At 40.7% G+C, this 26,501-nt stretch overlaps 1 protein-coding gene across 11 annotated transcripts in view; it reads left to right on the top strand.

Moving 5' to 3' along the window:
- The window catches only part of STXBP5L (syntaxin binding protein 5L), a 421,232-nt gene that overhangs the window by 16,711 nt on the left and 378,020 nt on the right, over positions 1-26,501 (top strand). For all 11 annotated transcript variants that reach the window (XM_045001069.1, XM_045001067.1, XM_045001064.1 and 8 more), the window contains exon 2: positions 12,887-12,984. In XM_045001069.1, coding sequence (XP_044857004.1) covers positions 12,887-12,984 — 98 coding nt within the window. The remainder of the gene's footprint in view (positions 1-12,886; positions 12,985-26,501) is intronic.

Below are 26,501 nucleotides of genomic sequence, written 5' to 3'. Positions count from 1 at the left end.
CAATAGAGCTCATTGTGGAGTAAGGTACTACTCGTTGTGAGTAAGGACTGTAAAATATGTTCCATAACAAAATTTCACTGGAACACTGATAAGCACAAACCCAATCTATAGATTATCTCTCTATCAAATTTCATTTTAGAGCCTTCCTGCTGTGGTGCTAGAGCTTTTCAAAAAAGGTTGCAAAACATTTTAAAACAGTACAACCCCTATTTTATGAACTAAATTGAGGATTGAGGAGTTCATAAAATAGACAAGTTAATAGACCATCTCAAAATTACAGTAGGTACAGTGCATAAGTCGCAGTATGGTGCACTACAGCACTTCCTTCTTGTCGTTCAGACCACTACAAAGTGATTTCCAGTGCACTGAAGGCATCAAGACATTAAGGGATATTGACTTACTTTGAATTGACTTTGATTTTATATGATTTTTTTATGGGGGAGAGCAAAATACTTCATATAATTCATAAGATGGATATTCATAAAATCAAGGTTCTACTATAATAGCAGAAGTTCTTTCTCAAGTATCTTCATACACAAAAATGGATGAACTATTTCAATTGAAATATTTTAAACCTCCCCCAGCAATCAAAACACCTACCTTTGGGCAAAGATCAGCTCTGGAAAATTTCATTCACAAATCTGAAAAATTTGGAAAGTTGTAAGCAACTGAAAAAAGACCCTTTAAAAATGGAAAGACTTAAGCAGCCTAAACTATAGGTCAGGGGTAGGCAACCTATGGCACAGGTGCTGAAGGCGGCATGCGAGCTGATTTTCAGTGGCACTCACACTGCCCAGGTCCTGGCCACCAGTCTGGGGGGCTCTGCATTTTAATTTAATTTTAAATGAAGCTTCTTAAACATTCTGAAACCTTATTTACTTTACATACAACAATAGTTTAGTTTTCTATTATAGACTTATAGAAAGAGTCCTTCTAAAAAGGTTTAAAATGTATTATTGGCACGCAAAACCTTAAATTAAAGTGAATAAATGAAGACTCGGCACACCGCTTCTGAAAGGTTGCTGACCCCTGTTATAGGTGATACTATATATTGAAAATTATAACTGCAATGAAGCTTGGCTTGTTTTATTTCCAGTTAATAAACTTTCATCATCTTATTTTTGGTGTTCTGAGTGATGGTGAAGAAGAGACAGGAATGTTTCCTGTTAAGACTTACAGGAATGTTGAATATTTTACAGTTCTGGTAAATATCTACAGACTAGCTCTCCATTGCACAAATGTTGCTCTGAAGACAACTTAGCTTCTGTTTTTAGATTATTATGGTTAGTGCTGCAACAACAAAAAACATGAACTACTACTTGAACTGCTTTGATTTAGGGCCAAATACACAGTCCCAATTTGAGATAATGGGCCAAATCTAGCCTCAATGAAGGCAATAGAGTTATGCCCAGTTACACACAGTTTGATTTTTTCCTAGTGGGATTTTTACATAAGGAGTGAGGGCCCAGGCCCAGAGCCACAAAGGGATTTAGGCACTGCAATACTAAACATTGCAACGTCTAACTTTTAAGTACCTAAAAAATCATTGGAACAAAGCTGCAATCCACCAAGCCTGAGCTAGGCTTGTTTTCTTCCAAGTCATTGATAAAAATGTTAAATAGCACAGGACAAAAAACTATTCTCTACAGGATCCTGCTAGAAACACATCCATTTGAGGATTCCCCATTTATGATTACATTTTGAGATCTATCAGTTAGCCATTTTAAAATCAATTTAATATATGACATGTCAGTTTTATCTTTCTAGTTTTTAATCAGAATGTCATTCAGTACGAAGTCAAATGTGTAACAGGCTAAGTACATTACATCAGCAAACTTTATCTTCTCTCATCAAAAAAATATCAAGTTAGTTTGACGGGATCTATTTTCCATAAACCCATGTTGATTGGCATTAATTATATTACTGTCCTTTAATTCTTTATTAATCATTTTTTATCAGCCACTCTGTTGTCTTGCCCAGGATTAATGTGAGACTGACAGGCCTGTAATTATACAGGTTATCCTGTTTGTCCTCCCTCACTCCACACATAATTTGGTGGGGTATGAGGACAAGAAATAGTAATGTGGGGTGTGGGAGAGAGAGACTGAATGATTATATAGTCTTAGTTTAGGGCACCCACCTGCGAGGTGGGAAACTGCCCTTAGAGGCAGAAACTTAAGCATCTAGGGAACTTCTACAGGAAAAATAAAGGCACCTACAGGGTTAGGTGTCAGCCTAGCTGGGTTTTTGTGGATTGTAGTGTTGCCTAAAACCAGGACTTAATTACCTAAGTCTGGGCCTTTAGTGTCTAAATATCTTAGTGGATCTGGGCCCCAGTGCTTTTCTCCAGTTTCACTGGCACTAATGGGAGTATGTGGTGAAATGTTCATAGAAGGGAAACAGTTGCTCTGTGGCATACTCCTTCCTGTTCCTGCCCCCTTAGAAGTTCCTCTGTAAGTACATTGGGATGGTGCTCTGTTGGTTGGGAGTAGAGGAAAGGTGGGAAGGGATGATCACTCTCCATGACCTTGTGTCCTTGAAAATCTGAGGATGTATCCATAGAGGGTAATACTTGCCCAGCAAAAATTATCTTTCATGGGTTTACCCTGCTTACACTGAAACCCAGATATGTGGTGGACGTGGCAACTTTGATGTCATTATTGGGAGGCTGCCCATGGTGGCACAGATTTAGATAGAGCTTAACTGGCACAGGGAAAGCCCAGGGAATAATGCAGAGGTTCAGGATCAATGGAATTTCTTTGAGCATCTTGGCATATCTGTGGATTTGGAAGTTTGAGTCTCCAGGTATGTCTACACTACCCACTGGATCGGCAGGTAGTGATCGATCTATTGGGGATCAATGTATCGCGTCTTGTCTAGATCCCCAATCCCTGAACGCGCTCCCCGTCGACTCCGGAACTCCACCAGGGCGAGAGGCGGAAGCGGAGTTGACGGGGGAGCGGTGGCTGTTGATCCCGCGCCACGAGGACGCAAAGTAAGTCAGTCTAAGTCGATCTAAGATACGTCGCCTATAGCTATGCTATTCTCATAGCTGAAGTTGCGTATCTTAGATCGATTCTCCTCCCCAAGTGTAGACCAACTTATTCTGTATGCGAAAAACCCTACCATATCTGAAAGAATAGTGTGTAGAAAATTACTGTCTGAAATTCCTAAGGCCTATTCTTCACTGCCTTACACGTAGTGTGGGCATTTGTATTTCGGCAAACTGGCAGTGAAATATGATCAGTTTGAATTGGTAGTGTTCTGCTCTCAGTTTGCATAGGTGAAAATGACTATCCTGAGAAAGGACAGTCAGACTCCTGGAGTTTCTTGGTCTTATATGGATTTTTCTCATGTAGAGAGGATTCTTGAGTAAGGATTGTAGGATTTTTCTTTTACTGTTGTGACTTTGTTTCTGGTTTTAGGTGTTTGGTTTTTTTTAAATAAATTACTTCACTGAAAGATGTAATTTTATATCACCACTCCTTTCAAGGGCCAAAATAATACGAGGGGGTGAATTCAGAATTTATTTAATGCCTTGTAGAAGTACAGTGTGTTTAGTAATAAAAATTTGTTGATGAGCCAAATGTACTGTATATAGACTTCTTGGAAACAGTCAAATGAAAATGACATTAGAAAAAAAGATCAGCTTGATATGAATTTTTGTAATGTTGTTTCTTTTATTTTTTTAAGGAGGATTATTACTGAATTGTATCAAAAATATTTGTTTATATAGTTATATAAAGCGATGTAGCACATGTTAAAGTGCTTGTTTCCAAGGAAAAAGGGCTCTGCATGTACATAATACAAAAAAATTAATTGTATGATACAGGCTCATTTGTTAATTCAAATGCTAATAACATACCTCTGAATTCTTTACGTAGACATAATTGGCAATGTTTCATAATTGATATTTATGAAATCAAAATGGTAAAAGTCTCAGTTTAAAGTCTAGTTTTATTTTTCTGTCAAGGACAGAAGTTTCTCACTATTTTTCAGTGTTTCATTAAATAACCTTTTATAATGCAGGTTTTTTTAATTGAATAAGAATTCAGAAGAGAAAAAAGCTTAAAGTGTGGTTATACCCTGAAAAGTGGCTATGTAAATATCATGACACATTCACCTCAACAGATCTGCTCCCAGGGTATACCAGAGTCAGATCTTCTGATTTCAGTGACTAAAATAATTTTCCCCTGAATTCTACTCCTGTTAGCCCTGCAGAGTCAGAGTCAATAGAACTAAGCAAGAGTTAGCTGGATTCTTTTTCTTTAGTGCAGTGGTATTCAACCTGGTGTTCTGCAGACTATGTCTAAGATTCCCAAAGAGGTCCACGCCTCCATTTGAAATTCTGTAGGGGTCCGCAAATGAAAGAAGTTTGAAAACCACTGCTTTAGTGCCTCATCAATTTGCTAAATTCCTCACAGTTACACCTGTTCAAGCCTTTTGAAGACAGTGTCATTAACAGCTTAATTTTGCCTTGCAGAGTTTTTATTACTAGTGATGATGCATGAGAAGGAAAGAACCGAGCTCAACTCTCAGATCCCAGGGCTGACAGTGACGGAAAAAATCTTTTTACCTGTAAAATGAGCACATTTGATATGGAAATCAGGGTGCCATTAAGCATAGAGCCTCACAATTCCAGTTTTCGGTCACTTTTAAAAGTAGAAAAGGATTTCATTACATTAGAAACAGTAAGTTAGATGTTTTCTACTTTTTCCAAAACATAGGCAATATTGTGCTTCATTGATCTGTATGGGGAGGGGACCCTATGCGAGCCAATATCTTCCTATCCATAGAAAGATTAGGGTTAGCTGACTTTGTGGCATTCACCTAAACCCTGCAAAAGTTCCTGGTCCTGGGATCTGTGACGTGGGAGGGTCTGAGAGCTTGGGCTCCAGCCTGAGCCCAGAAGTCTACACTGCAATGAAACAGTCTCACAAGCCTGAGTTGGCTGGCACGGGCCAGCTATGAGTGCCTGGTTGTAGTATAGAGATACCCTCATTGAGCAGGCAGAGGGGGACGGAGGGCCAGGGGTGAAAATCATGTTGTCCCTCTTTCAACTACACAAATAATCTGCTTAGAAGTTAATACAGACTCTGGCTATATTAATTCCTGAATGGACTCTCCTTTGCAGTGTGGAAACTCCATTTAAAGGAATTACAGGGACAGCAGCCATCAGGAGGCAGTCCTTGTCAACCATGCCAACAGGGAGCTTGGGTGAAAGTTTCCAAGGGTCAGAATGCAGCAGCATATGGACACAGGCGCTGTATAGGTTGGCTTTGTCCTGTAGCAGATTCCTGAGATCTCTGAAGATCTGCTGGTTCAGGGTCCTTGCCTCCAAAAAACAAATGTGGAGGAAAACTCCATTATGGAGGGATATCTTCTGAAAGCCCCTGACACTAACATGCAGTTTTCTTCCTCAAGGCATGATTTGGCACCTGGTAATGTCCATTTCCAAAGTACCGTATGTTTTTTGAGACAGTCTAGATTTGCTCTTGTGGTTTTTTTAATCAGCTGTATAAACTTACTGATTTGAACTGGATTTGTATGTTTTTTTAATATTTTTTTTAAAATAAGAAACATTTTACTAAGAATGGAAGACCACAATTCATTAGAATACAGAATTAATAAGTGCCACATAATTTTGTATGCTTGTCCCTCTCTCCCCCCAAATAATCAAGGCTTTCTTTTAATGGTACATAGATTAAAGATGAATTACAAAAATTAGTTCTTATTGAGGCTCTCATAAAATTCAAAACAACTCTAAATAAAGTGCATTCTGATCAGTATAGTTGCATTAAGTGCCAAATAACTATTAATCTTAACAGATTTAAAAGTAGTAACCACAGTTTGCTAGCTTTCTCAGGTAGAAAAACTATGGAGTTTAGAGCACATAATATTGTAAATTCACGTAGTACAACTAGAACTGAACCATTTCTGGGAATTGTGCCGAAAGATGATAAATGCAATGGCAATCATCTTGACTCAGCAGAATGCATTTAGGATGTTACAGTTTGGTGACTGTGTTAGGTAACAGAAATTATATGGGCATGTCATATATTCTGTTTTTACTTTTAAACAAAAACAAAACTGAAGCTAATATAAATACATAAGCATAACTTTTCTTAGGCATCAGAAGGAATTATAATAGTGATTACAAATATATTTGTTAATGATGTCCAGTTTCATTCTTTATATGAAGCATTTGATTGAGATAGTTAAATAGAATCTGAAACACTTTTACAAGATATACTATACACAACTAATGTCAATATTATTTATTTATATATTTATGAACATTAAAAAAGGCTTGTTATCCATGGGTTCAGTTGTCTTTGATATACACTAAAAATACAATTAAACAGTACTGATGAATCCATTACCAAAACCTTAATCCTTTGCAGTATGTTTTAATGTTCAGTTTCATGAATATATGGATTTTAAGGCTAGAAGGGACTCTTCTGATCTAGTCTAATCTGCAGACATCAGGCCTCACCGAATAAAATTCCTGCATCAAGCCTAAATCTTATGTTTGAGCTATAATATATCTGTTAGGAAGATATCTAGTCTTGATTTAAAGACTTAAGGGAAGGAGAATCTACCACATCTGTTGGTAAACTTGCCTTTTCAGCAAGTCTTGTGCCACAAAGAACTCTGTCTATGCTCCCTGGCAGGGTCATGCTTATGACCACTCAGTATTGAGTATGCCAAGTGTGTAAGTTACATTACAAGATGGGGGACTGCTGCTTTGTCTGCGAGCTTTCTCTTGGCTTTTTCATTGCTTTTTGCTTTTCTGACACACAGACACATACAGCAGTCACCAATCAATTTCCAGCTCCTGTGTTCCTCTGTCCATATGGCTTAGATTCTGCTCAGGCCTTGCCATGATGGCCTTTGAGCCATGGGCTTCTGTTGTTTCAGCTATCCCTACACAAAGGGGCATTAAATGGAAGGAGCTATTTAAGCCGAAATGAAGGGTGCTTATTGCATCCATCAACTTTAACAAGGTCTTTGGTTGATCTAAAGATTACAGATATGCTTGGTTAAAGTCGATGGGTGCAGTTACAGAATGGGAAAAGGAACAAAAATGTAATATAGTTCATTCTGGTGAATTCTGTGGCAGACATGAATAAAGGAAAAGTGGGGAAGGGGCAAAACTCATTTTTTTTTTCTAAATGTCAAAGTTTCAGTTTCAACAAGAAACTGGGAAGCATAAGAAAACCTCAGAGCATTTCATTACTTGTCTCCTAGGTGTTGTCTCGAGAGGAAGCCTCATGTGTTCTCAGTATTGTCTTGTGTCTCCTTTGTCTTGGGATGGAAGCCCAGTATTGATTTGCTCACTCTCTCCACCTCTTATGAGCAGTGAGTAGAGAACTCAAAGGGGCAGGTCCATGCACAGAGATACATCAAGGAAGGAGAGCATGGCTGTGCTTGGCTCCACCACATATAGCAATGTACTGTTTTGAAGCCCCCTTTCACCTCTGCATTCAACATCAGTAAAAGTAATAATACTTGATATTTATACATTTTTTACAAAGCTGGATAAGAGCATCCCTGAAGCACAAAGGCACTAATTCATAAATTCATCTCTGTTCAGCAAAGGAGTTAAGCATAGGCTTATTTTTAGGTAATTGCATAAGGCCTGTTCACATCAATAGGATTTAGCATGTGCTTAAAGTTAAGCATGGGGCTTAAGTGCTTTGTTGGATAAGGATGGATTTAAGCATGTGCTTAAACACTTTGCTAAACTGGGTTCAAAGAGTGTAAGTGACTTATGTAAGGACACAAAGCATATTGGTGGCACACTGGAAATAGAATCTACCATCCTGACTGATAACCCTGGGCATCATTATCCATTTTGACCCCCCCCCCAAAAAAAACCCAACCCCCAAATATTTTCTCAAATAATTACTCAATCCTGCTTTCAAATTTTACCCCCAAAATGTTTTATCTAGAAAATATTAACAGAACTCCAGGCTTCTATACATTTTACATTATTAGGTTATGCATGCACAATTTCTGAGCATATACTGTGTTACTTCATGGAAACCCTTTACAATCAATTTTAAGTCTGTATTTTCTGGAGTTATTTATGGAAGATCAAAAATACTTTGAAAGGAAATAGCTTTACAAGCTAATATATCTTACTATTGGACAGGAGTTATTAGAAGCTATCATCACTGTATAAATAATTATATTGTTGCATGCACACTAAATTCTAGTGGGATTTTGTTGCTACAGCTACAAAAGAATCTGATTACATCTCCTGTGTAGCTTAATTGAACTGAAATGACTGTGTTGTGTTCTATACAGTTTTGGTAATGTTTCAGTTTTATGAGTGAAACGCTGGCAGACCCAATTAATCTTATTCCTACATAAGTCTAGATAATTTATTTGCATAAAGAATATTAATTAGCTGTACATGCATATTGGTGGGGTAAAGTTTATTCCAGCTCATTGCTTTTGAAAAAGGAATTCAAAATGCTGAAGAAGGATTTTGGCTAAAGTTGTATCCTCAATTTGGTTTGGTTTGTTTCAAAGAAAACATTGTGTATATTTGGTATACACTAGATGTGATCTGAGGAGCACAGGTACTGCTCCATTCTTCTGCCTCCAGGGATCAAGATGCCCAAAAGGGAGACAGAAGGTGGAATTATGTGGTGAGAAGCCCCATCTCCTCACTGCCTTCTCTGTCGCTCTTTTTGGCTCCTTCTTTCATGGCAAGAATAAGTAGTGCCTACAATTCACAGAGCACAGGGCTGCAATTTTAGGATTCCCTTTGTGATCCCGCTGTCTGCTAGTCAGATAGTTTAATCATGTACATGATTTTTAGTTTTGCTGGTATTTTCTTATTCTAGTATCAATACTTTAGGGCTTGTAACAGGGTCCACGACCCGGCCGTCTTCCTGGGGCCCACTTGCTGCCCCCAATAAGGCTCAGAGAGGCTTTAGGGTTGTGCAACACCTGTGTCTTTATTTACTTAAGGTTATCCCACCACCAGCATCTATCTGTGTACAAACTTTACAGGATTAGTCAGCTCCTTTACCGGCAGAGTCAGCCTTTAACTAGGAGGCCTCCAGTTCCCTCCCTGGCTGCCCTCCTGCCTTTTAGCTCCCTCCCAACCTTTATAGCCCTTGGCTTGTCAGGCCAGCAGGTGCTGCCAATCCTCAGGCCGGCATCAGGCCTTTTCCATCAGCCCCAATCTGTTTCCCCTGATTGGAGCTGACTGGGCAGGGGCTAATTAGGTGCTTTTGCACCAGCACCCTGCTACAGGGCTACACTGTGCCTGTTAAGCACAGCCCAAAGTATGGGGTAGAGTGCAGCACCAGCTGACATTCTTCTGCCGCTATAAGTTAACATGCTCTTGTACTTCTTCCTCTTCTTACCTCCGCTGACAAGAGTTCTTCGGAAAATCAGACTGGATTCTGGTTTCCATATTACTGGTTTTCACATGGCCTCATTAATCTGGTTGGTTAGATCTCTGACTCTGTCAGTGGCTGGAGCCCAAGACTGCCTCCCCACCCCCCCGCACAACTGGTGGTGTTCAAGAAACTATCTGTAGGAATTTGCTACATCAGATAGCTGTTTTTTACAATCCCTCACATGTGAGTAACTGCTGCAGGTAGCAAATTCTTACACGTAGCAGTTTCTCGCACTACAGGCATACTAAATAAAAACTTCCCCCCAAAACCCTGCAACCAGGGGTCTGGCGGCCAGGCAGAGCCAAGGGAGGCTGAACCTCCCCTGGCCTATTATACCCGTTGCCCATGGGGAGCCCTCTCACAAGCTCTTCGTGAGACAGGCAATAAACTTCCTTCTTCGTTTAGGAATGATAGAGTCCCTCTCTGCTCAACATGAGGGAAAGAGCTTCTAATCAAGGTACTTTCTCATGCCAAAGGAAAATGGAAGGTGGAGGCTGATTTTAGTTTTAAGACTACTAAACTAATTTTGTAAAGTCTCAGAAGTTCGTGATGATGACTGTGGCAGCTATAATTTCTTCACTAAATTCAAGAGATTGGTTTTTGTTCCTTGACCTACAAGATGCACATTGCCATATAGTGATACACCCATCTCACAGATAATAAAACAAACATTTGTTACAGACCAGGATCATTTCAATACGGAGTTCTCCCCTTTTGACTCACTTCAGCTCCAAGAGTGTTTTCAAAGGTTCTAACAGTGGTGTCCACTTACCTTCATTGAGAGACAATTTTAGTATTCCTGTATCTCAGTGATTGGCTGTTCATGGGTCAGTCTTATGAAAGAATGCTGTCAGCCACTCAGAGGGCTTTTTCTCTGTTCCTGGAATTGAGTCTTCAACTTAATGTAAAAAAATCCATGTTAACCTCTACAGAAAATACAGTTTGTGACTGGGGTTCCAGTGGAGGCCAGCTATGGTCACTCAGTTAGGGTGAACAGCAAAGAATGTGGCAGACAATCCCCATAAAGCTGGTGGATATTCCAATACTTAGATTTACCAAGCCAGCATACAACAGCGTTTTTATTACCTTACTGGTTACTCAGAAGTCCAAACAACACAGTTCCCTTAAAGTGATCCAGCCTCAGGCCTCCATCTAGGTACCTAAGTCAAATATGATGATTTCTGAAAATCTTATTTCATCATATAAAAGAAAAAGTTCTACCAATACCAGAGGATCAGACACATTATCTCCCAGGTTATTCCAGATCATACCCAAATACATGTTACAGCCAATTCTTATTAACTAAACTAATATTTATTAAAAAACAAAAGAGCGGAAATGGTTAAAAAGATCAATATACATACAGACATGAGTTCAATTCATTGAGGTTTAGATTCATAGCAGAGATGGTGAACTTTATAGTTGCAAAGAGTTCTTTTAGAATTCAGTTAATAGATTATAGTCCAATGTCCAAATATCATATTCAGGGCATACCAGCATAACTGGGACCTCAGTCTTGTGACTCAAACTTCCCCTGATGAAACTTAAGCAGATCTGAGATGACAGAATCAGGATCCAAGGATCTTTTATACAATTTCATGTCCTCTTTGGCAAGTTGAGAGTTTCTCTGGGAACAAAAGGTAATTAGGATGACTTTGAAGGAGGTCCATCACCGATACTTAGCTACAGAATTAACATAAGTCAATTTGCTTGTGCCTCTACTGTTCATAGTACATTTCAAAGAGAGATGAATACCAAGATATCCCATGTTTACAATTCATTTAAATGCTAGGATGTTTTTGATTTCTGAACTATCAGAATACAGCATGGACAGGGACTGTTGATTACATTGTTGACCGTACTCATACATATGTAAATACACAAACAGCCCTCCATATGTCTTTTGAGGGTTATTTATGAATGAAAAGTCTGACTTTTTATACCATAAAAACACTGGGAATAAAAAGAAAATGCTAAAAATATGGACACAAATGCAGAACAGGTTTTATAAAATCCTTGACCTTCCAGGCCTCCAGATCTAAGGGAAGCTCTAGCCAGGAAAACCCTACAAGAAAATGTTATTGATACTGGAATTGCTGGAAATGAAAAATATATTATCTTCTTCAGAAGAGAACTTTTAATTATTAACAGCAAAAATAAGCCATATAAACAGGGCAGGATCATGCTTTCTTCTCACAGTGAAGGAAATGAAGTCACAAGAACACAAATCCCGGTTATCAAGAAAATCCGTGAAATAGGCAGGGCGGGGGGGGGGGGGGGAACCAAAGTGCAGAGACAGTAGAGAATATTGCCCCAATTCAAAACCTTGGTGATCCTTGAAAGTTTGACAGCCGAGGTTTTGTATTGCACAATATTCCAACTTGGGCTGGGATACTGAAAATCAAGCTGTTTATTTTGAAGTAATGCTGCCATATATGTGGCAAAGCAGACCTCCCAACAAAAAAGAGCCTGGAACCAGAGTGATTGAAGTCTTTGTTAAATTTCTACATCACTGACAATAATTAGTTACTATTGTACATCTTTGTTATCATGATTATAGCAGCAGCATATCTCTCATCAACATAGGTTAGAATTTTGCAATTTGGGGACTAGGTAGTAATGAGGCCAATATTCTTCAGAAGCCCTGTGGCAGGAGTAGTTAATTTGCTACAATTTATTAAACATTTCTTTGTTTTTGTGCAATAATTCTCAACATTTCCCCTACAGGACTCTTTTCCATACTGTAATCTAGCTGGGGCATTTCTCCCACTTGGCAACATCAGAAGGGCAGATTCCTCACCTCCTCCTAAAACATGTTCACAATCTCCAGTTTAAGGGCTATGTTGCTATTGTTTCAGCGTGTCTGCAGATTCAGGCATGCATTACTGACCAGTTTATGCTCAGTTCACTTTTTCAAGTTCATCTCTGCAACTATTAGGACTAGAAACATAATATATTTTAATTAAATCATAAGAAAAGGAGAATGATTGTGTCCCTCCTGAAAACTGAAGTAGACCCCTACTTTGAGAACTCCTGTTCTAATTCTGTTTCCTTGCTATTGTTCCTGTTTGTGGCAGTGTTTTGAGGCACCATTTCATGTAATGTCATCAGTTGGCATCTAGGGCTGTCTTTGACAGTGTGAAATAATATCTATGCAGCAAATGAACAACATATACCAGTTTTCATTCATACATATTTTGTCATTTCCTTTGTTATTATAAATATGTATAAAATCCAATGATATTACTGGTTAAAATACATAACTTAAAATAGCTTTGATGGAAAATAAACTGTATGGTTCTAAATAGCATATCCTTCAAAATAGGTTTTTGATAAAATTTATTATGAATAATACAGTTTTGAACAATTTGTAGATTCTACTTATATGCAGTTGATATGCAATATATATAGTGAATTTAGTGCTACAGGTCCTATACTTTAATTGTTTGTTTGCTCTATTTCAGACGGTTCGCCATGGTTTTCCTTATTTGCCCACTGCCTTAGCTTTTGACCCAGTTCAGAAAATTCTGGCTGTGGGGACAAGAACAGGAGGCATACGAATGTATCCTTTCTTATTCAAAGTCTTTACAGTTTCTGTACTTTTGATACTGTAGTGACATGAATCAGTTTTATTCCACAAACACTCAGGTAAGATACATTTTATAACATTAAATTCTGTTATGTGTTACTTTACTGTTTAGACTGGAAAAATTCTCTTTAAAAAGTTGTAGTTTTTTTTGGCTGTTCTGGAATTAATATTGGCTTACTAATGTGACTAAGGATGATATTTCACGCATGAATTACTGGCTTATGAATAACACTGGCTAATACATAGTTAATTTTTATGCTCAGTATGTGAAAGTGGAGGGATTAAAAACCAGTAGGTTAGGTTCCAAACAAGAATACATATGGAGGAAATTCTTTTAGATATTTTCATTCTTCGTGAGTTTCTTCAAAAGTGAATATCCATTTATAAAATTGGGTATTGTTACAATAATATTTTGCCTTGATGTTTTGATGTTTATAATTTAATATGCATAACTCCTAAACTCTGTCTTGAGCCTAGGATATTTTTGGAACTCATTTTAAAAAAAGATTAGGATGACCATGAGCCTCATTGGGAGGGAAAGAGAAAGAACTGGAGATCTCTTTTTAATATAAATTTAATTTTGCAAAATGTTCAGATAACATATTGATGAGTGTGGTAGAAATGTTGCGCTACCGATAGATAAAATTAGTCAATGTGTCAACATAGGGAAAAAATTCAATACAAAAGAAACGAAAATTCAAACATGGTCTGATTTTTGAGAATCTAAAAAGCACATTTCAATGTTCTGAATTACAGGATGTTCCTCTGAACACATTTCTCAATTTCTCAAGGCCCAAAAGTTCCACCAAACTGGAATATATGTCAATAAAGGAGAGACAAGAAAAAAGTGCAAGAGAGTTAAAATGTTATGGGTTTGATGTATTTAATAGAAGGAATTTTTTGTTTTGTTTTTGTAACCTCTGTTTACAGGTTCACCACTTCTGCTGTAAATAATTGGCAATAAGTGAGAACATGAGTGCCCTTGTCCTATGAACTCTAACACATAAGCGTAACTACAATCTAAGAGGATTTCGGTTTTAAGCTTCTCAATACTTTTGCACATTATATATTCCTATAAATCCCAGGTTTAAAATGGAAAGAGATTGTATGAAATATGGTCAGTTTACTCTATACAGATTCTTCTACTTTCCCCATCACCATGGTGCCTATGAGTCTAGTGACAGCACAGGCAAGGTGCAAATAAAGTGAAAACTGTTTATTTGGAAACTCAGCCAGTGTCTCACGTAACACATTTAGCAACCAGGACTTTGATTCCTTACATCTTAGAGTGCTCTTGTGCTCAATAAATTTTATCCTCAAAGGCCTTGATGTTTTTCCAATATAAGCCTTCCCCGAGGACACTAAACCAGTTATACCACAGAGTCTGTGCTGTTGGTGATTCTGCTCTTAATATAACATTATTTACCTCAGTGAGGTAGATAGAATATATCCCATTGAACACATGCGTTTCTGGCATGGAAAATCTCTGCATGTTCTGTACTTCTGACAGACCACAGCTCAAATGGTCAGATTGTACTCTGCTATGGAAGGGGACTAGAGCTTACCTCTGGAAGTTTCATTCACACTGTCGCCTCAGAGCACTAATTCCTTGGCCCTCCTCTTCCCCCCACCCCAGCAGCCAGGCTCTTGTAGGAGCTGTGCTGCTATTTGGCCAGGTACCCTATGGCTACATAACATTCCTGCTCTAAGGAAAGTGCAGGCGCAGAGCCCAAGTTAATACTTCTTTCAAGCAGTGGTGTAGCTAGGAGTGGAAATTTGTGTGGGTGGGCAGACTGCCAGCTCAGCATCTCCCCCAACACCACACCCTCTTCCTAGCCCTGGTGCCCCCAGAAATGGCTTCACCTGCCGAGCTGATAATGCACATGGAGCGAGGACACTACCCTCATGCTCCAGTGTGGGTAGCTGCTGGGCTAAAAAAAGTTCCCCCCCTTTGGGCTGAAATTCCCCACATTCCTTAAGGCAGAGATGGAGGATAATAGGCAATGATCCCCTTCTTCAGTTGAGCAGAGTCCGAAGGCTACACCCACTCTCCCCCCGCCCCAGGATACCCAGCCAGGGAATCATAGAGTATCAGGGTTGGAAGGGACCTCAGGAGTCCAACCCCCTGCTCAAAGCAGAACCAATTCCCAAGTAAATCATCCCAGCCAGGGCTTTGTCAAGCCCAATCTTAAAAACCTCTAAGGAAGGAGATTCCACCACCTCCCTAGATAACCCATTCTAGTGCTTCACCACCCTCCTAGTGAAAAAGTTTTTCCTAATATCCAACCTAAACCTCCCCCACTGCAACTTGAGACCATTACTACTTGTTCTGTCATCTGCTACCACTGAGAACCAGAACTGGATCCATCCTCTTTGGAACCCTGACTTCAGGTAGTTGAAAGCAGCTATCAAATCCCCCCTCATTCTTCTCTTCTGCAGACTAAACAATCCCAGTTCCCTCAGCCTCTCCTCATAAGTCATGTGCTCCAGCCCCCTAATCATTTTTGTTGCCCTCCACTGGACTCTTTCCAATTTTTCCACATCCTTCTTGTAGTGTGGGGCCCAAAACTGGACACATTACTCCAGATGAGGCCTCACCAATGTTGAGTAGAGGGGAATGATCACGTCCCTCGATCTGCTGGCAATGCCCCTACTTACACAGCCCAAAATGCCATTGGCCTTCTTGGCAACAAGGGCACACTGTCGACTCATATTCAGCTTCTCGTCCACTGTAACCCCTAGGTCCTTTTCTGCAGAACTGCTGCCCAGCCACTTGGTCCCTAGTCTGTAGCAGTGCATGGGATTCTTCTGTTCTAAGTGCAGGACTCTGCACTTGTCCTTGTTGAACCTCATCAGATTTCTTTTGGCCCAATCCTCTAATTTGTCTAGGTCCCTCTGTAGCGTATCCCTACCCTCCAGTGTAAACAGGTTCCCTGAGCCTAGCCATCTTGGGAAGAGAGAGTTTAACCAGAGAGGGGAGGGAAAACTGGGGTTGGGGGGCTGGATGGGGGAGGGCAAAGGCCAAGGGCCAGAATGGGGGGGAAGAGGGAGGACCCAGGGGGGTAAAGGACGTGGGTGAGGCAGCAGAACTGGGGGGCATAGCAGAGCCTGGAGCTGGTGGCACAGGGATGGGACTGGGGTGCAGGAGGGATCTGGGGCCCTGGGGAGGGGGCCAGGAGGGATCGGGGGGCTTGTGTCCCCCCGATCCAGCCGGCTCTTACCACTCAGCAGGCACCAGAAGAGGAGGCTGCCCAGTGTGCACAAGCTAGAGTTCTGCCCACCCCTCTCAACTCCGGCTCAGTATCCGTCTGCCCGGCCAGCTGCATCGCTCTGTCCTGCTGGTGCCACTGTGTCTGTGTGACCTGCACTGCTGCAGCAGTCTCTAGCGCCCTGCCCATGCCCAGCCCAGTCATGTGCCTAGGCGCCCGGACTGGCTTTGGTCTAGCCCCAGCGCTGGCCCCACCTAGACCTGCCCCCACAAGGCACCCCCACACACACCTGGTTTGACTCCCTCCCTCCCAGCCTGTGGATTGAGATGGCTCCAGCCCTGCCCGCACTCTTTCCTGGATTTCAGGTGCCTGAGTGATGCTCCGGGCCACTGTGGCAGCACTATACCTCTGCTCAGATTTGGGTGGACCTGGATGCTAAGTGGTGGGCTGCAGCTGATTTAGCCCCACCCATGGCTATGCCCCTGCTTTCAAGTAGCATTAAATTAAGCCTGGATATCCTCTATCACAGGAGGGGAAGACTTTGTGGAGAAGAGCTGTGCCTCCATCCTTACTCAACCCCGCAATTATCTGTGGAGGGGCTTTCAAAGGAAGGAGGGGAACAATGCTGCTGAAGTGGCACTTCTTTCTATACCTTCCAGACCAATCTGATAGCTTAGAGTCCCCTCCATTCATGGAAAATTTAATAATAATTCTATTATCTGAATCAATCAGTAGCATCACCCAAGTTTCTCTACCTATGTGTAATTAGAGAGAGAATAGTATACTGTTATTCATTTCTAAGTCTCTTGTTCCTAATATTCCTCTGACATGAATATGCCTAATATTCCTATGACAGCTATTGAATGTGAGGACAGATGTATTAAATTAATGCCATTTTTAAATTATGGGAATACTAGAGGAGTACTAGAGCATCTGAATTTTTTAAAAAGCATGTTCATTTTCTCCTCTTACAGTGTGCACATGATTAGTCATTTTAAGCCAAATTTATTACACTCATTTGTTTCTGGGCTAAGACCTGTTATGCTAACGTCAACATGTTTAAAACTGATTTATTGTTATCCTTCTGAAAATTGAATTTATAATAGAGAGACTTTTAAAATATCAAAAAACTGAGCAGGTTTTAATGACTTCCTATCTTACATAGTCTTCTGCGTAAAGTGCTTGTAGGGGATCAGCACGTAGTGTCCTGAAACTTAGTGTTAGATAATAATAGAATGGAGGAATTACTTCAATATACCTTGCTGTTGCTTTTGTAGTCTCCGCTGTTGGTGTCATTGAACAGTCCTGGTTATGGTACAAGGAGGACAATTTGGCCATCATGAAGAAAATTAATTCAATACCAGCCTCAGACTAGACTGGATTATTGATTATTTATATTGTTGTATCTCCCAGAAGACCCAATTAAGATCAGGATCCTGTTGTGTTAGACAACACAAACACATAGGAAGACAGAGTTACTCTCCAAAATGCTTACGGGATCATGGAATGAATCTGCCTTTGACCAATGCAAATCATGTGGTGGCAATATTTCTTTTGTTTCCAGCAAAGAAACTATTCTGTAGCCCTAAACTCTTAAAGGTAGATCCAAAAAAAGGACACAAGCCAGAACAAGACGCTAGAGTACATGATTTCTCTGTGATATTAATTAGGGACCTAGGTAGAAATTAGACATACATATGGAGGAGGTAAATTGTTCTTGTCTCAGTATTTCCTATGGAAAATGCAAAGAGGCAGAACAATAGTGTGGTAGAATTGAGAAGAATAAGTAGTTCCTTATGTCCTTAGTGATACCAAAGTTAATGATACCTTGTGTTTTATGACATTATTAAGTATTAGTCATTTAAATTTGTTCACATGGACTCTAGCCCATTAATTCCAGAATATCTTTCAGGAACAAAGGGGTTGGGAATGAAAACCAGTAGCTTCTGGCAGGAGGAGAACTGGATGAGTAGGCAGGAGAAAACAGAAGAACTGGATATGATGGACCCATCTACTGAAGATGGAGAGAGCTTTGTGCAAATATGGATTAAATGAAAGGAAAATCAGGGACAATAACTTTAGGTCCATATTCCAATCTGGTTTCTTATCAAAGTTCAAAAATACGTTTCTTAATCATATCTTTTTTTAATTCTATACTTCCCAAAATATTTGCTATCCTAATGGGGACTTAATAGCAATCATTGTAGTTACGTTAGCAAAATAATTATCTTTCTAGCTACCTATTTTAAAATGCCCATATCTTTTCAAGTGACATTTTTTGTGTGTGCTTCACTAGACTGTGGTGCATGTCTCACACATTGATTTAAATCTCTGTGCTTAGTTATACAATGTGCAAAATAAGGATATTAATACTTACCCATCTTTGTAAAGCATTTTGAGAGCTACAGATAAGAAGTGTTATATAACTGCAAAGCATTGTTAGGCCCGTTATACAAAGAAAGGTTGAATAACGTAGCTGAGTGACAGTGAAAGATAGTGGGTTAGACCTCAGATGAAAGATTTGGGTTTGAGTCTCTGACAATTATTTGCTGTCTGACCTTGACCTTCTTGTATTGTCCACTTGTAAAATGGAGATATTAATACTTGTCCTACAGGATTAATTAATGTGAGGGTTAATTGGGACTGTTTGTACAGCTCTTTTGGAAAAAAAAAAAAGGCTCCATATAAGTAATTATCATCTACTGTACCTCTAATAGTATGGAGGAACAGTGAGCACTGTATAGAGGAGAACAAATAGTGCCTCCTCTATTTTAGATTATATAATCTGGTGGTTAGGGCAATCACCAGGGAGATGGGAGACCCAGGGTCCAGTCTCCTTGCTCCAATGATTAGCGTGCTGGCTTTTGTGGATCACATTCTTAGGTGCCTCTCTCTCCATATTCATTGACTACAGAGCCAAGGCACCTAATTCAGGCTTTGTGGAATGCAGTGTTGTTCCAGAGATTTTCTAGGTGCGAGAAAGTTAGGTATGTTGCAAAGCTCAACATTGCAATGCCAAAGTCCCTTTGTGGGTGCTGGCCTTAGTAAACAATTCTATTGATGCACAAGAATCATAGAAGATTAGGGTTGGAAGAGACCTTAGGATGTGATTTAGTCCAACCCCCTGCTCAAGGCAGGAAAGAGGAGAGCGAGAGATCAAGCTCATTCTCTCTTAGCTCTATTTGCTACCATGAATAAAACACATAATAGTGTATTTGTGACACTGAAGTTAGGAGCTGTGTCTCTGAATGCTCACAAGGAACAGATTTGTTCAGTAAGATGGTTCATTTTCAGCAATAAGGAGACAGGCTGAACTTTAGTAGGCCATTGGTGCACACTTCAATTTTGTTTCAACCACCCAAGCAGGCATTGGAGTGAAACTCGTCAATTTATTGTTTCTTTCTTTTTTAAAATCACTTTGAAATGAAATTGTCAATATACAAGGATGAAAAAATATACAAGATATTGCAAGATTTAAGAATAGATTTACTCATACAAATAAATCGGATTAAAACCAGAGAGTCAATTTTCATTTTCATCTGCATTTTCACAAGGCCTGTTATGAATATGGTTATGTGCACACACATAGTTGATTTGTACATATATTAATTTTGTGCATTTTCATACATGTAACTGAACTCACCTACTGTTGAAAATCTGGCCAAAAGTGTCCATTCACTCTTTTTAAGTAAATGTGTTAAACTCTGCTTTCAGTTAAACAGAACCATCTCATGTCACCTTCAACTGGAGTTTATCGATGTAAGTGACAGCAAAATTTGGCCTTACATTTGTAATTAAAACCTCCTCTTCAGGGAAAAATGCTTCATATATATCCTGAAATATCATGTAAAAAGGTGGCAAACAGTATTGGCAGCATTTTAAGCAATGACGACAACTACATTTAGAATCTGTGTAGGTGAAATAAATTCTTCTTTGAGTGCTTGTCCATATGAGTATTTCATTCTAGGATGTGCATGTGACTGAAACTGGAGTTTTTGCTAGCTGTGTTAATTCAGTCTGCATATGTACCCTTACTGTCCTTATGCCATGTACCAAGGTTATGAAGGGCAGTGTTGATAAATCGTGTAGTCAGTTGCTTGACCACACTTTGGTTTGTTATGAAATATACTGAAGAGACCAAATAACCAATGTCAGTCGTGTTTACTACTATGAGCCAGTAATAATATAGCATAGGAAAACGGTTCTACAAAAATGATTACAGGTCTAGAAGACATGACCTATGAGGGAAGATTGAAAAAATTGGGTTTGTTTAGTATGGAGAAGAGAAGACTGAGAGGGGACATGGTAACAGCTTTCAAGTACATACAAGGTTGTTACAAGGAGGAAGGAGAAAAATGGTGCTTTTTAACGTCTGAGGATAGGACAAGAAGCAATGGGCTTAAATTGCAGCAAGGATGGTTTAGGTTGGACAGAGTGGTTAAGCACTGGAATAAATTGCCTAGGGAGGTTGTGGAATCTTCATCGTTGGGAATTTTTAAGAGCAGGTTGGACAAATGCCTGTCAGAGGTGGGCTAGATCAGGGATCAGCAACCTTTGGCATGCGTCCATGGGTTTGGCCGATTGCGGCTCCCACTGGCCGCGGTTCGCTGTCCCAGGCCAATAGGGGCTGTGGGAAGCAGCGTGGGCCGAGGGATGTGCTGGCCACCACTTCCCGCAGCCCCCATTGACCTGCAGTGGCGAACCGCGGCCAGTGGGAGCCACAATCGGCCGAACCTGTGGACATGGCAGGTAAACAAACTGGCCCGGCCTGCCAGGCAGCTTATCCTGGCATGCCGTGTGCCAGAGGTTGCCGATCCCTGGTCTAGATAATACTTAGTTCTGCCTTGAGTGCAGGGGACTGGGCTAGATGACCTCCTGAAATCCCTTCCAGTTCTATTATACCAGTCTCCATGAAGCCATCTCATGCAGTGTTGTTACATTCACCTTACACAGAAGTTGTGCTCCCAAAGTTACACCCCATAATCCATCTTTTTGTACCCAGTCTGTTTACAAATACAAGGTACTTTGTACATCAGCTGAAACTACATTTAACCAATCCATTTTCTACCTTGTTTTTCTGGTACTATGGTGTACTGCGTAGCTCTTTGTTCTGAAAACATGCATTCCAAATACCAATGGGCATGACGGCACCTCCTGGGTTTGTACTAGGGTAGAGAAATCATATGTCTTGTCCTTCCTTTCGGACATTCCAGTATAGGCCTGCGAGAATAACCTGTTGCTATGGTAAAATAATCAAATGTCCTGATCTTGACAATTTTGCTATGTGCTTAAGTCAAAGCTTACTTCAACTAATGCAAGGCATTAGGGTATACTTAGCATAGGAGAACTGGATTATAGTAAAGGGATGGGCCAATGTAGGCTATATAACTACTATAATATTTGTGCTTAATACATACTATTATACATTTGATGCAGATAATTCCTGTTAATATGATATATTATGCTAAGTGGCATATATTGGTCAACAGTGGCGTGGGACCATTCACCTCTCCAGTTCTTTCTCACCACTTTTGGTTTGAGACCTAGCCCTTCAGGATCTGCACTCCTTTAGCTTTTCTTTGATAGGCATTTCTGCAAATAGTATACAGTAAACGTTGTTTTATCCGGCCCTGTAGCAACCAGAAAGCTCTATAAACCAGCATTTCTAATCTTCATAGAAAGTCTGGTTTATAGTCCGGTTGGTGCGGGGCTACCAGGCGCCCTATGTGGCTGCCCCAGGCAGAGGAATGGCCATGAGGGATTTGGCGTGCAGGGTGTATGTGGGGAGGGGCTGGGGGTTAGAAGCATGGGGGGAGGTGTGGGGCATGGGGTTTGGGAGGGAGTTTGGGTGCGGGAGGGAGTGCAGGGTGGCAGATCTGGGGGGCGCTCCCCTCACGTGGCTGCCCACAAGTCGTGACCAGTCCCTGCAGCCCATAGGTGGAGGCGTGGCTGGGTGGCACTGCATGCTGCCCCTGCCCCAGCACTGGCTCCGCAGCTTCCATTGGCTGGGAACAACGGTCAATGGGAGCTGCGGGGGTGATGCCGGTGGATGGGGGCAGCGTGCACAGAGCCGCCTAGCCGTGCTTCTACCTAGGGGCCACCGGAACTGGTCACTGCTTGCAGAGAGCTGCTCGAGGTGAGTGCTCCCTGGATCCAGCACCCTGTACCCCCTCCCACACCCGACCTCCCCCCCATTAGTTAACTGGAAATTTTTACTTACTGGCACCCCCCATTCCTCCAACATGCCGTATAAAAAAGCTTTTACTGTATATAGTTTTAGTGTAGTTGTTGATATAGTTATTGTCCACTGGCACTTGTTTTTCCTCATATATAGAGAATGTAATTTAAATATAGTGGGTGGCCAAAGAGGGTGGAGAGGCATGTTCATAGTGGAAACCATTTACACTTTGGCTGAGAAATAATGTTTCATAGTAGCACTATAACACCATATCTTGTTGTTCTATAAATCTAAATATATAAGAAATAGGGCTGTCAAGCCATTAAAAATATATATTTTTCATCATGATTATATTTTTAAACAATATTTTGTTAATAATAGAATACCATTTATTTAAATATTTTTTGATGTTTTCTACATTTTCAAATATATTGATTTCAATTACAACACTGAATACAAAGTGTACAGTGCTTACTTTATATTTAGTTTTGATTATAAGTATTTGCACTGTAAAAAAAAAAAAAAGAAATTGTATTTTTCATTTCACCTCATCCAAGTACTGTTGTGCAATCTCTTTATCATGACAGTTGAACTTACAAATGTAGAATTATGTACAAAAATAACTGCATTCAAAAATAAAACAATGTAAAACTTTAGAGACTACAACTCCACTCAGTCCTCCTGCAGCCAATTGCTCAGACTAACAAGTTTAGTTAAAATTTGCAGGAGGTAATGCTGCCCGCTTCTTGTTTTCAGTGTCACCTGAAAGTCAGAACAGGCGTTCACATGCCACTGTTGTAGCCAGTGTCGCAAGCTATTTACATGCTCCATGTGCTAAAGATTCATATGTCTCTTCATGCTTCAACCACCATTCCAGAGGACAAGTGTCCAATTCTGATTATGGGTTCTCCTTGATAATGCTCCAAAGCAGAGCAGACCGATGCATGTTCATTTTTATCATCTTAATCAGATGCCACCAGGAAAGGTTGATTTTCTTTTTTGGTGGTTCGGGTTCTGTAGTTTCCACATCTCAGTGTTGCTCTTTTAAGACTTCTGAAAACATGCTCCACCACCTCATCCCTCTCAGATTTTGGACGGCACTTCAGATTCTTAAACGTTGGGTTGAGTGCTGTAGCTATTTTTAGAGATCCCAAATTGGTACCTTATTTGCGTTTTGTAAACTCTGCTTTGAAAAGCGTTCTTAAAATGAACATGTGCTGGGTCATCATCGGAGACTGCTTGAACATGAAATATATGGCAGAATGCAGGTAAAACAGAACAGAAGACATACAATTCTTCCCCAAGGAATTCAGTCACAAATTTAATTAATGCATTATTTTTTTAATGAGCATCATCAACATGGAAGAATGCCCTCTGGAATGATGGCCAAAGCATGAAGGGGCATATGAATTTTTAGTATATCTGGCATGTAAATACCTTGCAATGTCGGCCACAAAAGTGCGATGCAAACACTTGTTTTTGCTTTCAGGTTACCTTGTAAATAATAAGCAGGCTGCAATATCTCCCATAAATGTAAACAAACTTGTTTGTCTGAGCGATTGGCTGAACAAGAAGTAGGACTGAGTGGACTTGTAGGATCTAAAGCAGGGATGGGCAAACTTTTTGGCCCGAGGGCCATATCTGGGTGAGGAAATTGCATGAGGGCCATGAATATAGGGCTGGGGTGTAGGAGAGGGTGTGGGGTGCAGGAGGGGGCTCAGGGCAGGGGGTTGGGGGCTCAGATCAGGGGGTTGTGGTGCGGGGTGCAGGAGAGGTTCAGGGTGTGGGCTCCGGCCCGGCGCCGCTTACCTTCACTTACCGCTTACTGCCTGCCTTGGCCCTGCTCCGCTCCAGAAAGTAGCATGCACCACGTCCCTGCGGCCCCTGGTGGGGAGGGGGCAGAGAGCTCTGTGCACCGCTCTTGCCTGCGGGAACCTCCCCCGAAGCGCTCATTGGCCGCGGTTCCCCGTTCCCGGCCAATGGGAGCTGCGGGGGGTGGTGCCTGCAGGAGAGGGCAGCGTGCGGAGCTCTCTGCTCCCCCCTCCCCAGGGGCCACAGGGACGTGGTGTTGGCCGCTTCCAGGAGCGGCGCGGGACCAGGGCAGGCAGGGAGCCTGCCTTAGCCCCACGGTACCAAGGAGGTGGCAATCCTGCAGGCTGGATCCAAAGCCCTGATGGGCCGGATCCAGCCTGCGGGCTGTAGTTTGCCCATCTGTGCTCTAAAGTTTTACATTGTTTTGTTTTTGAGTGCAGTTATGTAACAAAAAAAAATAAGTCTGCATTTGTAAGTTACACTTTCACGCTAAAGAGATTGCACTACAGTACTTGCATGAGGTGAATTGAAAAATACTATTCTTTTATAATTTTTATAGTGCAAATATTTGTAATAAAAATAGTATAAACTGAGGATTGTACAATTTGTATTCTGTGTTGTAATAGAAATCAATATAGTTGAAAATATAGAAAAACATCCAAAATATTTAATAAATTTCAGTTGGTATTCTATTGTTTAACAGTGTGATTAATCACAATCAATTTTTTTTTAATAGCGATTACTTTTTTTGAGTTAATCGCATGAGTTAACTGCGATTAATCAACAGCCCTAATAAGAAATCATCAGCTAGGTAAATTAATCCTGCCTAGGGAGCAGGAAACTGCAAGTTTGAGTCAATCAAAGGATTGATTGGAACCCTGCAAGTAACAGCTCCAGCACACCCAACAGCACTAAAACTTCTTACAGACTCCTCCCACCCCCTGATCAGCTACAACAACATAATATCAAAACAAGACAACAGCTTAGCACAAAGATAATGATAGAGTACCACTTATGGGCAAAGGTGTTGTCTATGCAATATTACAATATCATTGCATGGGATAAGGTGAGGGGTTTTTTTCCATAGAACTTGTGGGTCACTGAGGTACAATGGAGGAACTTTACAGCCGCACTGCCTTCAGTTCCAACCCTGCTTGCATAGATTGTCCCCACAGACTGATGTCAGAATCCCCTGCTAGTGCTGCAAGGTTGAATGAGGTACACGGGTGGGTCTCAACCTTTCCAGACTACTGTACCCTTTTTGGGAGTCTGATTTGTCTTGTGTATCCCAAGTTTCACCTCACTTAAAAACTACTTGCTTACAAAATCAGACATAAAAATAAAAGTGTCACAGCATGCTAAAAATTGCTTACTTTCTTATTTATACCATATAATTATAAAATAAATTAATTGTAATATAAATATTGTACTTAAATTTCAGTGTATAGTATATAGAGCAGTAGAAACAAGTCTTCTGTATGAAATTTTAGTTTGTACTGACTTTGCTAGTGTTTTTATGTAGCCTGTTGTAACACTAGGCAAATAGCTAGATGAGTTGATGTACCCCCTGGAAAACCTCTTTCTACCCCTAGTGGAGAACCATTGAGGTAAACAATGTCACAGAGATTAACTGTCTTCCCTGGGTCCCCACCAGCTCCCTGACCCTTCCGCACATACAGATTTGAAAGCCCATGGAAAGGCTCCCATGTGGTTAAGGGAAGAGAGGGAACAATGCTTTTGAGTTAGTACCCCCTGCTTCCACGTGCTCAGACCTACCGGGTGTTCCTCCATTTTTCATGCAGGGACCCCAATCTCTATGGCATCTGTAACATACAGTATATTGCAACTGCAGGCAATATTGTTGGGGACCATCATATACAAATTATGAATGGTTTATGTATGATTGTATTCTACTCCAGGGGAAGGGTTATCATAGCTTCTCCAGGAACTAAAAACTGTGTGAGGGCGGGGGTTGGGGGGGGGGGAGAGACAGGGAGGAAGTTACCCCAGGATTGTAAACACCACCAGAGAAGCACCACCCCCTTAGATGGTTTGTATATAGTGGTTCAGACTGGATTTTCCAGAGACTAGGAGACAGACAGTGTTTTTGATATAAATGAATGAGCTTGAATTGACCCATGGACTTTCTTTTGATTCAACAAATTGATAGAACCTTTGGTCCTAGGGGGACCCAACCCTTGCTGAAGGGTTGGAAAGACTGACACCTACCAGAGTCCTATAGTGCAGGTGTGGATGAACTCTGGTAAGCTTTTAGTAAGTTTGCAGGAACT

Source organism: Mauremys mutica, chromosome 1, assembly GCF_020497125.1.
Source record: "Mauremys mutica isolate MM-2020 ecotype Southern chromosome 1, ASM2049712v1, whole genome shotgun sequence".
NCBI lineage: Eukaryota > Metazoa > Chordata > Testudines > Geoemydidae > Mauremys > Mauremys mutica.
This window is presented reverse-complemented; position numbering and strand designations above follow the sequence as displayed.